Consider the following 15,287-nt stretch of genomic DNA (forward strand, 5'->3'; position numbering starts at 1 on the left):
ATGTTCATCAACTAATTTACATGTAGCTTTAGCCCCATGTAAGTTTTTGCTGTCCACACGACAAAAGGTATCTTTTATCTTTTATAAACGCTGAAGCTATGTGATTTATTCATTTGCTCTAATACAGTAAACAATTTTTTTTAGCTTCAAATGAAGAACATACAGTGACAGCAGTGTTTCAACGCTACAGACGAAGTATCAAGTTCACTCTTGAGCATGAATGCTGGAAAATGATTAGACTTGCTGAGGGTCGCAGTGACTTTCATCCTCGCATAGCTAAGCTGTCTCATCATCCATTAGTTTGTATCCAGTCTGTGATGTATAACAAGTTAAATCTTTTGGGGAACACATTGTATCCTTCCTGTGACCCAAAAGGCTACAACATATTACCTCTTGCTGCTGCACCCATTTATGCAGGTGATATATTAAATATTTCCGCATTTTTAAAGAACTACGCAAATTGTCACCTGAGCAGTATCTCGCACACAAACCATGCTGAGATAACTGTTTTTAATAATAATCTATTTTATCGACATGATTCTTCAATCAGTACTGAAGTTGTCATCCTTTATGCAATGTGCCAAGAAGACAACTCCCACAATCTTATTCCTTTAAATGTTTCTTCGAGTCCAGCAGTACTTACATCGCACCTACAGCCTATCTTCATTACTGACTGGATTACGATTGTACCATTTCGGAGTCTGAATGTAACAAGAAGCCATTTTGCTTACAGTGTGAGCCAACCTGTGGAATTTGAGATTCGAAGTTATACCACGCATGGTACTTTTCAGTTTGATGCTATCAAACTACATCCTGGTGACAGATTCAATGAAACATTCTTGCAATCTCCTCGGTTGGTTTACAAGCTGTCAGTTGGTGATCGTGCATTTGAAGAAGTCATACAGCTCGTTGCTAAATCTTCTGGAGCGGCTACTATCAGTCTTCAGCTTATAGTTGCATATGAACCCTCATTACAGGTTAAATGCCACACACTAGATGTTATTGAAGGAGGTGCTACATTCATATCCAATGAATATGTTGATGTCTGGTATGGAGTTAGTAAAGCAGCGAATGCCCGCATTCTTGTGCAGCCTCGTCATGGTAAGATAGCTCGTTCAGAATCACCAGTCGCAATTGCAACCTTTACTGGTCAGGATATTGTAGAAAGATCGTTGTTCTACGTTCATGATGACAGTGAAAATGTATCAGACAGCGTGACCTTAGCATTTGCGCCCATGGTACTTCCAGGTGAAGAAAAAATTGTTGTTCTCACCATTGCTGTATCTTTAGCTAATGACAACCCACCAGTGCGAAATAGCTCTGCAACTCTTTACGTGATAAATGGAATGAATACCTTCATCACCTCTCATGATATTAGCTATGTAGATGCAGATGTTGACCAACAATATGGTGAACTAACCCTGGAGCATGAGAAAGTTCATTGTGGTGAGATTGTGCGAAAGAAATGGCTTGCTCCAATGTACCGCTTTACCCAGTCTGATATATATCTTGGGCAGGTAGTGCTCCATCACTTCGGTGAGAATGCATCGTGTGGCCTCCCTGTTACAGTTAGTGATGGGCTGCATGCATTGTCTGAAGTGATCAACATTGTTCCTATAGAATATCAGCAAGAAATCACTGGAAGTTTCTCCATGAATGTAAGTAGAAATGGAGAGTCAATTCTGAGCTGTGACATCCTTTGCATCACTAGCAATACAAGAGCACCACCTAGTGACATTGTGATTGTTTTAAAGAGACCGCCTTTGCATGGACTCATAAGGTATCCTTCCAATCGTTTCACATACCAGGATATTTTAGATGGCCAAGTTGTTTACAGACATCGAGGAACACCCTCGGTCTCCGACACATTTGCTTTGAGAATTCGACAAGATGGTTTTGTGCACAACCTTGTCATTAATGTTGCAATAGATACCGAGGTTGACTTATTGAAGCCTGTTGTGCTGCGAAACTATGCCATTACAGGGCAAGTGGCAGCCGCTATAAAGATCACTAACAGCATTCTGCTTGTGCACCATGAGCTTGCATCGCCGTCACAACTTATCTTCCAAGTACCAAGTAACGCTGGTGAGCCTCCTCTGCAGTTTTCATTGATTGACCACAATGATTCTTTCACTGTAGATACGTTTACCCAAGAAAACATTAATTCTGACCGATTATTTTACACTATGAAAGAGTCGTCTCAACTCTCTACTCTTCTCGTTTCTTTTCGAGGAGTTTCTACTGATCTTACCTTTGCCCCTCTTGTGCTTACTGGATTACTTCCAACTCAAGTTCTAGTAGATGATTTAGCTGTTTTAGAGGGAAGTGTGTCTGTTATTCAAACACCATTTATTTTGACAACTACAAAGGCATTGAGAAATGAGCTTTTAACCATTGTTATAACAGCTCCACCATTACATGTAACAATATATTACAATTACACAGCCAAGTTAGACAGATTCACACTTGCAGACATCTCAGCAGGTCTCATTTCCTTACGCCATGATGGTGCAGAGAATTCTCATAGCACCTTCAAGTGTAAGCTTGAGTACCCAAACACTGCAAGTAAAGAAAGGGAATTGAGCATCAGGGTTATACCCCACAATGACCATTATCCTACTTTCAATGCTTCTGGGGAGTTAAGACCTCCAATTGTGTGCATAGGTAAGGCAACCTTTTGATACTTCAGTCTCAGTATCATCTTAAACGCTAAGGTTCTTAGTGTATATATGGGTGTGTCCCTAAATATTAATTTGACATTTAGAGTTATTTGATGCCAACTACTGTCACACATGCAAATTTGCTCCAATTATAAAATTATTTGAATTAATTGATGCAGTATTTTCTTGGCTTTCAGATAATATAAAATTTACTGCTTTCATAATAGTAGCTCTGGAGCTATGAAGTGCAACATGCGTAAATGATGGGACATTTTGTGATGTCCCATCATTTACGCATGTTGCACTTCATAGCTCCAGAACTACTATTTTGAAAGCAGTAAATTTTATATTATCTGAAAGTCAAGAAAGTACTGCATCAATTAATTCAAAGAATTTTATAATGGAGCAAATGTGCATGTGTAGTGGTATCAAATAACCCTGAATGTCAAATTATTATTTATTGACACGCCCATATAGGGCGTGTGTGTGTGCGTGCGTGTGTGTGTCCGCCTCATAGAGCGGTATTTCCTTTTTCCGTCGTACGAATTTCGGTCGTACGAAGCGAACTGAATTAATATGAGTAGTAAGTAAATTATAGAGCGGTCTTTCTTTTTTCCATTCGGTCGTATGATGACAACTGAATTAATATGAGTAGTAAATACCGTACTTTTGGACTATTAGTCGCTATAGTCTGGTGGCCACAGGGATTTTTGTGTCAACAGGTGGCAGAAGATGGTGTCTATAGTAGCTTAATACTTTTAGCATGTTTTCAACTTACGGTCTTTCCTTTTTTTGACTCGGTCGTACGAAACGAACTGAATTAGTATGAGTAAGTAGTAAAATTAAATTAGTAGTAAATATTAGTAAATTAAACAAAATTTACTACTCAATAAATAAATTAATGAGTAGTAAATCACATGTAATTAATATTTACGCTTGTGAACGTAAACGTTTGTTTCTTGCGGCCACTGGAGAAAGCGTTGTTCTTGCCTACTGAATTCCTACTTCAAAAGGTAAGTACTTCTCATTCAATGTTCTATTGTCTATGAATTGCCACACCTCCCACTACATAACCTTTTCACTGCCGTCCATGTACAAATTTAGCTATCGGTCTACTGCTAGCCATTTTGCCGATATTGCTTCATTAAATCTATACAATATTTTTTCAATTTCAAACTCTATCTAGAACGCTTGTTTTGGTTATATATTTCATTTTGGCAACATGTTAACAAACACTGCCATGCAAAAAATTAATTGTATCTATACTTTGTACATTGATAAAGCGATGTGAAGCTACGACGCTAAAACGATCCTCTACAATGTTCCTTATTCTACAAAACCATTGTTCCTAAACAAAAAATGTTCGTTTTCAAGTTGGACAATCCCCAAAAAAATATTTAGAATTAAATTTTAGGCTAATTTTATAGAGAAATCTTTGGACAACATTGTCGCTATATACCATAATGGTTCTAAAGATCGTTGGTTATGTTATCAACGAATAATAAAATTCAATTACTTTTAATTCAAATTCAGCCATTTTGCCGATATTGCTTATATATCTTCCTATGTATTGCTTATGTATTTGCCGATATTGCTTATATGTATACAATATTTTTTTAATTTCAAACTTTATCTAGAATGTTTTGGTTATATATTTTATTTTGCCAACATTTTGACAAACACTGCTATGCAAAACATTCATTGTATCTATACTTGGTGCATTGATGAAGTGATTGGAAGCTACGAAGCTAAAACCATCCTCTACAATGTTCCTTATTCTTACAAAACCATTACTTTCACCACCATCAGAGTCAGTGCTACTATTGCTATTTTAATTATCTGTGTAAAATCTAAATCTGAATCGGCTATAATGTCATCAACATAACTAATTATTTGTTTTCTAACTCGGTAGGCACTTACAAAACTTACACAAAAAAATGTTCATTTTTAAGTTGAAAATTCCCAAACAAAGATTTAAAATTAAACTTCAGGCTAATTTTATAGAGAAAACATAGGACAACACCGTCACTACCATGAAATTCCTAAAGATAGTTGGTTATGTTATCAACTAATAATAAAATTCAGTTACTAGCAATTGCTGGGAAAGTCGCAAAAATGTGTCTACGGCGGTCGACCATAGAAAACGCATAAATTAGTCTACTTCAGTGAAAGGGTTAAAAACGTTGGATTTGCCACTGTTCGTGATAGTAAACATGTTCATTTCTTTCCGCAGCTGAATTATTTTTACTTTTTTCCAGCTATGAGTACTACAGGACAACAGCTACTACAAAACTTGCACGAGTACTGCTACTGCGTTTTACTTACTAAATTTCTACTTCAAAAAAGTAAGTACTTCTCATTCAATGTTGTATTGTCTATGAATTGCCACACATCCACTATTTAAAAACGTTGCATTTGTTTACGGTTGTCATATGTTTGTTTTGTGTAATTTTTGGTTTGCATGAGTACATGTATTGCCACTGTTCGTGATAGTAAACATGTTCATTTCCTTCTGAAGCCGAGTTATTTTTGCTTTTTTTCAGCTATGAGTACTACAGAACTACAGCTACTACAGAACTTGCATGGGTACTCCAGATGTTGTGACAGGCGTCGGTGAGAAGAAAGAGAGCAGGGTATATTGCAAACAAGCACACAATCTCATTCACTTTTAGAACCGCTTGAAGCAGCACAATGCCTCCCAAAAAGCCTAATGCCAACACCCAAAATCAGCTTGATTCCCGTAGAGAAAGAGAGCGGATTTGCAAAGCAGCAGCTAGATGAGCAGAAACTGCTGAGCAAACATGGCTACGGCGAGAACAGGCCAGAACTGCTACTGCAGCTGCTAGAAGTGCGGACACTGCAGAGCAAACGCAGCTTCACCTCCAACGAAAAAGAACTACTACTGCAGCTGCTAGAAGTGCAGAAACTGCAGAGCAAACACAGCTACGCCTACAACAAAACAGAACAGAATAGATGCTGCAGCTGCTAGAAGTGCAGAGACTGCTGAGCCGACCCAGCAGCGACTCAAATGGCTCTTAGCAGCTGCTACAGTGGCCAGGTATGCAGAAACCTCCGAGCAGCGGCCACAAGAACATGCACTAGCTACAGCAGCGCTCGGCGAGCTGAAGTTTTAGAGCAGATGAAACGGCGACAACAGCAAGATGCACTAACTACAGCAGCTGCCACCAGGCGCCGTGCATGGGCAGAAAACTTCGCACTTGACTACAATCCTGCAACACAGTATAGGGCCGAATTTTTTATGGGATGAATGTCCAAAAATGCTCCAGATGTAATGCCTTACGTTGGAAAGGCGAGGGGCCATATATGTAGTTTGTATAGTAGATTTTGTTGATAATAAATTTTATCAACACAACCACATTACTGCTGCACAGTTTGTATATACCATGTCAAAACACAGGCTATAGACGAAGAGCTGGTGAGTCATGATTAGTGTTTTAAGCATGTAGAATTCTCAATTCAATAAATTCTGGCGATAGCTCAGCAGTGACAAAACATTAGCAAAATATTTTTTAGAATTTCTTAAAATGTGTAAAACTTTTAAATACTGCCAGTTTGAAGAACTTCAGTTTGTTTGCCTACCAATGTCAATTTCATTATCAGTTCTATGTACAAAAATAGGACAACTCCGATTTGAGTGATTTGAGACTAATTCATTGTAGACTAGCTGTAAAACACATTGCAGATTTCCATTGTTCTCTCCAACATTATTGACATCTACGACTGCATGTGTGTATTAGTGTTGGGCCGGTATTGGGCCGGTATTATCCGCTCTTACCGATACCGAGGGATTCTCGGTATCCGAGGAAACCGATCATTTTCGGTGTCAGCTAGGTATCCGCTGCCGGTTTGATATGATCGGTATTTATCCGTAAAAGCCTATCGGTATATGGTTATACGGATATCCGTAGAGATTTTTAAAATCTTCATGACGAACATTGCCAATCTCAGCATGCATTGGCGAACAAATTCAACGAAAATTTCCACGCTTACTGTATCTACTATTATATTACGTTACATTGATAATGCCACCAGCCTCGAAGGTTTGGGAGTTCTACACAGATGGGAGGACGTATAAAGACTCTAACGGGACTGGACTCTAATTGGACTGCGTATAATTATGTGATTACATTACCTGATTACAATATGTGATAGTAAGATTTTTTAAACCCTTTCAGTATATTTAACAAAGAGAGCCCATTGCCATTATCTATCTGTTCTTTATTATACATAATGTTTGTATCAATAACGATGTTTTTTAATAGAATAAACAATAAAAACATCTATCATGAAAATTATATTTCCATCTTTCTTTGTTGGCTTTCCAAAACAAGGAGTCTCTTTGCCGTAACAATATACTGCTGACTAAAGAATGTTTTTGCACAGGCTACTTTTTGCACAACGATAAAAGCTGTTCGAGACAGTTGTGATTTAAAGTTTGAACCATTTAAAGACACTCTGATAACCACATACCGAGCAATAGTACCGACAATACCGAACTTTCTTAGTTGGCAAAGGATTCCGAAGATGGTAAATACCGAGGATACCGATACCGAAAAAACCGATGAAAATGTCCAAGGATATCCGATCCGGCACTAAATTAGATACCGGCCCAACACTAGTGTGTATGCAGTCTGATCAGCACAAATTTTCAGTAGATTGGATATTTGGAGTTGTTTTACAGTATGAAAGACAACTCTCAATAAACTTATTGTTTTACGTGAGTCTGTTCCCGAACACGGGTAATGCAGCTAGTGTATATATATACACATACATATTAGTATCATAAAAGTATGTCTGTGGATCTGTCATTCCGGCTACAGCTATAGCGCACGCTGATTATTTAAACGATGCGGCCACGTGTTACGATACCCTTGTTAAGAAATATTTTTGGTCAGGTTCGATTAATATATCTAAGGTCAAGGCCAATTCTTCTCGCGCGGACAATTATATTGTCTCCATATCGTCGTATTCAAAGTTTTGATAGATAGCTTCTGGTGAAACAGTAACCTTTTTTATACACACACACTTCTATGCAAGAATATTTATTATTAATTCTACTTATTCAGGATTTTTATTTTTTCTTAGTTTGTATTGATTGTATCATTGCCGAATCATTTTTTATTGTAATCGTAGAAACACTGACTTAATTTAGCTATTACTTGCTAATTATTTCACATTTACATCTAAACCTTTTTATAGTCGTTTTATTTTTTAAAATTTATTTTTCTGCACAAAACATTTTCCTGCACGATATGAAGTTTAAAAGTTCTTTGACAAAGTTTGAAAACCTTTACAGTTGTTTTTATTTTCTCTCCCAATTTATTTCAATCACACAAAACACTTTTATCATGATATGTATTTGAAAGTTAGAATGGCAAATGTTGTTATATGTTAAATACAAATCAATTTCCTGAATTATATTAAATGCAAGTAACTTTCGGATATATAAATATATATATTACTGTTGTAGTAAATAGTTATCAAAAGGATAATTACTTAAGCATTGCTAATAAAGCGTGCTTAACATGAAGTATGGAGCTAGATATAAAAGTAGGTTAAAGAACAATTTGTACTTAGTTTTCAGCTATAGTCAGTATTAAGGGTACGGTCTTTCCTCTCGTCTTGCTGTATTCATAAAACTACATGTATGGTATGTATACACATGTATAATATATTTACACAGCCTGATGATATATTTCAAATAAAACTTTAAGGCTGGTTCACACTTATAGCTGTATCTTTGAGTTGATGCTACAATACTTCGGTGATCGTCGATGATAACAATGTTCACATTATCACAAACCCATCCACATTTGCATCAGCACATCCTCTGTGAGGTGGTGTTCTCGTTTTTCTTTTTAATTTTTTTGCGAAGATACCTCTTTGTTTTCGCGTGCTCCATGCGATCCGGGAGCATCGCGGAACCATGCGATCATTCCACGCTATCCACAACCGTGAATTACTATCACCGAAATGTTTCACATTGTACAGGCTATCGTCGATGCTTGGCGAAATATCAGGAAAGATCGACAGCTACAAACTTCTCCGATATTTCGCCGATCATCGACGACAGCTCGGTACAATGTGAAACATTTTGGCGATAGTAATTCACAGTCACAAATAGCGTGATTTATTTATTTACATTTAAGATAGTTTGACAGCTGCAAGCTTTCCTGAAGTATCCGCAATGCTTCGTCGATGCTATCGGTCCTCGGTGCAGATAGTCGACAATGAGCGCAGAAAGGACAATGCCGACATACGGCGATATAGTGTAAATCAGCCTTTAGTAGTATATTTTCTATATTTACCAGAATATGCTTTTTATTGATACCATTAATATGCTTCAACCCTTGTCTTTAGCATTTTTAGTTTCACTGTTTTTTATGATCAATAGCTGACCTAATTTAGTGTGAAACCAAAGCTTGACTCATTCAATGAACATTGCTCATAAGGGCATGCATAGTAATGTATTGTATGTCATAGTGTGTAAGTTGTACTCATTATGTTACAAATCAGCTGTGAAAACTACTTTTAAATGAGAAGTTAATAGGCTTTTTTGGTAATTAGCTACAAAAATTTAACATAATCATTCAATGTCATGCACGTGGTCAATATTTAAGATTCATTGATCAGTAGTTGTTGATTGATAGTTTTTTTTGCTATTAAATACAAACCTGATTGTATATGATGTAATTAATTTATGCTTTTGCGCATGAATCATGACTCAAAACGACTCCTTACTATGCCACACAGTCATGAAAACTAATTCACAAGAAATTTTCAGGGTAATAGTTCAATATGTACATTATAATACACGGTTGTACTGTGCAGCTGTTTTTATGCCAAGAAGGAAGACAATTCATGACTTTTTTAGCTTCTCTACTCATCATATACTTATCATTTTTCAACAATGCATGCTGGTGCGTACATGTACTTAATTTAATGTCAACGCTGTTAGATTACTCAGCTTGTTGAAGCTTGTGGTCATGACCACCCAAACATTGATGAATCATCTAATATTTTGTAGGCCAAAATAGCAGCCTCACCAACAATTCACTGCTGATACAAGATCAGGATGGAGACAGTTTTCCATTCTCGTTATTTTACAATATTACTTCACAACCATCAGCCGGCAGGTTGCTCAGGTACTCGGAGCCTTGCACCCAATTTACGCAGCTGGACATTAACAATAATGCAATCACATACCAGCATTTCGGTAAGAATATCTACATAATTGTTTATGGTTTCCTTCTCATACATATCTGTGATCTTACCAGCTAATCTTCTTTTACAATGTTTTTGCTTTTGCGCTTGATTTCAATGAATAATACACTTCTCCTTGTGTTATCATGCAGTTAGCTAGATTTTTAATTTTTTGCCTTGCTCAATACTGGTGTGTCACTAGTTCACATAGATGCATATTTTTAATGTTGTTTTTATGCTTTTCACTATGAACGAAGTTGCTACTCACTGGGATTAGATAGTGCTCAATAATACTGGTCTACCACACCCCTTTGTTTGTTCTTGCAGGCATTGAGAGGACCATAGCACTAAACTATGTGCATTTCATCAGCTCTGATGGAAAATTTGAACGAATTTCATCATTTGCAATTCAGTTTGTTGACAAGGATAATGACTCAAATCTTGAAACCACTGTTTATCAAATGTTTCCTACATCATCCTTAAAAATACCCTACCAAAGGCAATTTAAGCTGACTAGGAATATCAAGGAAGACACGCTAGTCATATATGAGACAGAATACGGCAGTGTCAGCAAAGTGAATCAAAGTCTGAAATATTTTCTCTCAAGCAGTTTAATTGAGCTAATGTGTATAAATATATCTCAGTCAATTATGGACAAAGTGACTGTTACGACAATGAATGAGGATTCAACAAATGCTGAAGTGGCAATATTTAACGTCAATATCTCCTTCTTGAATGTAAACAGTGAAATTGCTGCTGCATTTTCCATAGAAACTAAGGAACTGCTTGTTGTCGAAAGCTTTCCTTCAGTTATAAACTCGTCTACAATTTCGGCAAAAGGTCTTGCACATCTCTATTCTGTTTGTGACTCGACGGTTAGAGTTGGGTTTCTTGTCACTTATCTCTCACAAGGTTGCACAATAGAGGGTACCGAGTCTAACTTTATGTTATTTTGGGATGAAATCCTCTCGTCAAAGTATAGGTTATTTTGTGAAGGGGATGCTTCTCTCAACTCAGTACATGAATTTACATTAAATATTGCTTTGAAACAAAATGACCGATTGTGGGTAGTAGGCGAATATGACTATACAGTGCCAATCAGGATTGTATCCGCATCGGTGAGTTACGTTCAAGAGTGGGCTTGTCCGATAAGTCTTTTGCAGGGATATAATTTTGTCAGTCTTAGTCCTTACCTGTTGGATTGCTTTGGACAGGAAATCGAATTTAGCACAACATTCATTGTCACTGAACAGCCTCTATATGGAAAAATTGTTAGCAATCATACCTCTATGCCATCATTTACAATAGAGGATTTGAGAAACAATTACTTGATATATGTGCAGACCAACAGTTCAAAAACTGATTGGTTTAAGTTGAGTCAACAGCAACCTGGTGCAGAACTGCTTCTCAGCGTCAGTGTTCCTGTCATCATAAAACCGAATATTGTATCGAAGACCGAGGCAATTGTGTTTGGACACGAGCCTATAATACTGACCACTGAAATGCTTGATGCTGCCCCTCTTATGGAGCTCTCTCTCAGTGAGGCTATTTATGTTATAAACAAACTACCTACTTTTGGCAGGCTAGTTCGAGAGAGCGAAAAGAAGAAGCGAGCTGTGACTGAGCCTCTCACTCAGTTCACGCACTCGGATGTAGCAAACCATCACCTACTCTACTATCCGCCAAAATATATACCAGAGGAAAACGAAGATAACTTTACATATACACTCACCTCTGAGAGGGTGCAGCCTGCAGATGGTGTGTTCAATGTTTTATTTAATTCATCTCAGGGTTTCTCTATTCCGCCTGTGTACCAGGTGCTCAGTGTCAAGCCTTCAAATCATAAGGAAACGATATTGACAATTATAGTCATTTCCTCGTGTGTGTTTGTCTGTGCCATTACAATTGTAGTGACAGTGTTATGTCTTCGCAGTTTTCAAAAAAAGAAGATGAAATATCTAGCTCGCCAAAAAAGAGTAAATAGTGAGCCTCGTCTTATACTCGCCAGGGAAAATGGGTCGTATAAATTACTCATAGCTGGTGGAGATGAGTTTCTTACAAAATCATCAGACATTTTGCAATATTCACATTTAAGCCAAATAGACAATGCACGAATGTGTGAGGCCAGTTTGACTATACCTCAGGTCAAGGTTACTCCACTCAGAGATAAGGATGTGAATAATCATGACATGCATGATTATGTTAATTATCCAAAAAAGAGAATGGCTCATTCCGAATTTAGTCTGTGTGCTTGTGAATGTTCCAATAGAGATGAAACAACTACATATTGCAGTATTGAGCAACTGCCACCTATTAAGAGACCGAATTACGCATGCTAACCTTCGGATTTGTGCTATTTTTTTGCTATTGTTTGCATATTTCATACATTATATATGACCATTTTAATAATAATAAAAGTTGTAGTAGGCCATCATTGCTTCACACAAATATTGCTATTTTATTATTTCATCTTACTGAAAGATCCTGCCACCTGCTTATCACCAGAATGGTTGATAACATAGACTGTTACTGTAACTGCTTGGTTTGCTCACAGGTGAGCTAGATTGGTGCGAGCTGCTGTGTATGCCTTGCAAGGATTCAAATTTTCTAAGATGCTTCTTCAGTGAACCTGCACCTGGCTTAGCTCCAAATGTGCAAATTGGTAATGGGCTGCTTCATATGACAAAAAGGCGGGGCAGGCGCATATCACAACGCGTTTGTTCAAAAGGTTATTTTGTTGACAACTGCATGACACTTTCATTCTCAATCAAAAACTGAAACTCTAGAATAAATAGTAAAAATAGTGACTCTCCATCATTTCTATTGCAAACCAAGGCACATCGACTTAGATTGCCCAACACTTTTGATAAGAATGTCTTTTTAATTCAAGTAACTCACTTAAACTTTACCATCGGCTCGCATCTTGTAAAATGTTTATAGTTAGTGAGGTAGCCAGGGATTTTCAATTTAGCATTGCATCGAGTGTGCTGTGTGATTGTGCCAAAATTAGCCAAATTAGCTAAATATAAAACTGGATTTACCAATAGCTTTTAAAAAATTCATATTTATGATTGTTACATGAGAATTGTGTGAGAGGGACAAAAAGTGAGCAAACCCAAACATTTGAAACAGGTTTTTTAAGCTTTGTTTTAGCATCCGATTGCACCGACAGCAATGAAAAAGCTATAAAAACGAGTCTCAATATTTAAAACGTAGTTGGCACAGTAACTTCATGCAAAAAACTATTCAGTGAAATCAAAAAATGGCTTCTTTGTTTCTCAGTAGAGTGTCGACCAATACCAAAGTTAGCAGTGACAATTCATAAAAGGTATAAACGGTGACAAAAAATGGTGTTGAACAATTTAGTTGAGGTTTATGAAAAAGACTCCTTAAAGACAAAAGAAATTGTTCTGTTCTGCATTGTAATATATAATACCAGAGTCGGCATTGGCAGCAATTCAGGAAAGTGTGATGCAGTACATTGAATCAGCTTTCTTCAAATGCAAGTCTACACGAGGCATCCATATGTAAAGGAAAGTAAGTAGAAATAACTTTGAGTCAATCTTAACACTCAATAATTGCAGTCCTGGGATTAGACCTACCTTATTTTTATCTGTCATTAAGCTACATTATGTTCTCTAACAAACATTACTGACAAGCACAGGTATTTTAGCAAGAAAAACTGGCAAAATAATGCTGAGCTGAGATTTTGCAGATCTAACCACAACGAAAGTCTATATCAAAATTATAAGGACTTTCAAGTACACACTTGGCATCATATCTAACAAAGCTATTCAATATGGATTAAGCCTTGAAAATAAGAAAATCATGGTTTGGTACTGTCAAAACACACTACTTTAAACACTTAATGCACTTGTAAATGCAACCTTGTCAGGGCATTATTTGCTTTTCGTTTGCTGAACAGCTTGTGCTAATTTACAAGTTTGTAGGGGAGAAAAGGATGCATGAGCGGTAGATATTGGTACAAATTCTTAGAATTACTCTTACTAGCATTACATAGCAGCATGTAAGAGTATAAGTTTGCCTAATGTATGTAAAAATTGTAAAGTGAGTGATAAACCAAGACAATATATTATACAATGATAAATATAGATGATAATGTACCACTTTACCATGGTGTCAATTAGTTGAGTCCTGTAGCCATTCAAGCACTGTGCTGAACAAATCCGAAAGTAATTTTATTGTGCTCAATAGTAACGTAATGACCCATGGCTATTGCTGTTGTTTTTATAGAAATAGAAATATTTTTTAAAAAGTTAGATGCAATTTGGCAATATTATATCTCCAAGCAAATTCAATGAATGAGTTGAATAAACAAATCACATGATGGTATTTCAGCAGCCGGTATACTATCAGTTCAAAAGCTAAAAAAATTATTTCTGATTCTGAGAATGAACTGTTAAGACAAATGAAAAACAAATTAGTTGCATGAGATATCCTCATTTCAGGTTTACGCACGCATATTCAATTTAATCAGTTTAGAGCATGACGCATAATACTATATGTACAGCAATGACCTGATTCCATGACAACAAAAAGCTAAATCTAAGACTACATACCTGATAAAGCATAAACTTCAACTTGTCCCCCAATCACAGGCTATAAGCATAGAATTATTTTATGCTGACGCATATCTTGCCTTAAACCCGGATGTTCTAAATTTACAACACTGCTGGCCATTAACATGCAAATTCTGCAACAGGAAGGACGATGTCACTGTTTTGGGAATAAATGAGCCGCGTTGTGCATGGTAAATTTGTGTAGGGGAAACTGTAGGTAAAATGCGAGTGACTGATTATTCTAGAATAATTATTACTTTTGCAATAGAAATCTGGCTAATCTCATCTTTTTAATTTTAGAAGCCGGATATGAAAGTAGGTATGCATTTACCTGAAGGCATTGCTGCGCAAACCAAATCCGGCTTGTTTTAAATGGCCAAAAGCTTGGCAATAATGTAAAATAGTTTTGGCTGTTTGCGTAGAAACATAACTGCAAAAAGCTATCAGTCTTAAAAGAATATTTTTGGAAATTTATTCTTACATTGTAATAAATTCAGGCCTTTTTAGTGTTTGCATTTTGGATTAGCTATGCAAGTCCGCCAAAAATCTGTGTAGACTTGCCAAGTTAAAGAACCTGTTTAGTATTGTCACTGGCACTGTATAAGCATTGAAGAGTTGAAAATAAAAAAATGCGCATTAAAATGTTCAAAATTGTGCGACCAAAAAGTTTATATAATTTTTTAGTTATGATAGAAGACAAACTAAAAAGTTTAGCAAAATAAAATAGATGATATTTGGTTCAGTAACTTAGAGAGGATTTTCTACTATGCTTTACATGACACTTAACATGGTGTTTTGGTGTTCCCTAAACAAAAGTGAACAA

The 15,287-nt window shown here is 36.6% G+C and overlaps 1 protein-coding gene across 1 annotated transcript; it reads left to right on the forward strand.

The window, feature by feature from the left end:
- The first annotated feature begins 575 nt into the window (after nucleotides 1–575).
- LOC137389775 (FRAS1-related extracellular matrix protein 1-like) lies at nucleotides 576–12,223 on the forward strand. The gene is made up of 3 exons (XM_068075875.1): nucleotides 576–2,664; nucleotides 9,709–9,897; nucleotides 10,212–12,223. Exons 1-3 carry the CDS (start codon nucleotides 576–578, stop codon nucleotides 12,221–12,223), a joined length of 4,290 nt encoding a protein of 1,429 aa, XP_067931976.1.
- Nucleotides 12,224–15,287: the final 3,064 nt, after the last annotated feature.

This window comes from Watersipora subatra, chromosome 1, assembly GCF_963576615.1.
Source record: "Watersipora subatra chromosome 1, tzWatSuba1.1, whole genome shotgun sequence".
NCBI lineage: Eukaryota > Metazoa > Bryozoa > Gymnolaemata > Cheilostomatida > Watersiporidae > Watersipora > Watersipora subatra.

Coding starts and splice junctions, on each gene's coding strand:
- LOC137389775 (XM_068075875.1), top strand. CDS start 576: ATGTGCCAAGAAGACAACTCCCACAATCTTATTCCTTTAAATGTTTCT. Junction 2,665..9,708: donor ACCTCCAATTGTGTGCATAG/GTAAGGCAACCT, acceptor AATATTTTGTAG/GCCAAAATAGCAGCCTCACC. Junction 9,898..10,211: donor AATCACATACCAGCATTTCG/GTAAGAATATCT, acceptor TTGTTCTTGCAG/GCATTGAGAGGACCATAGCA.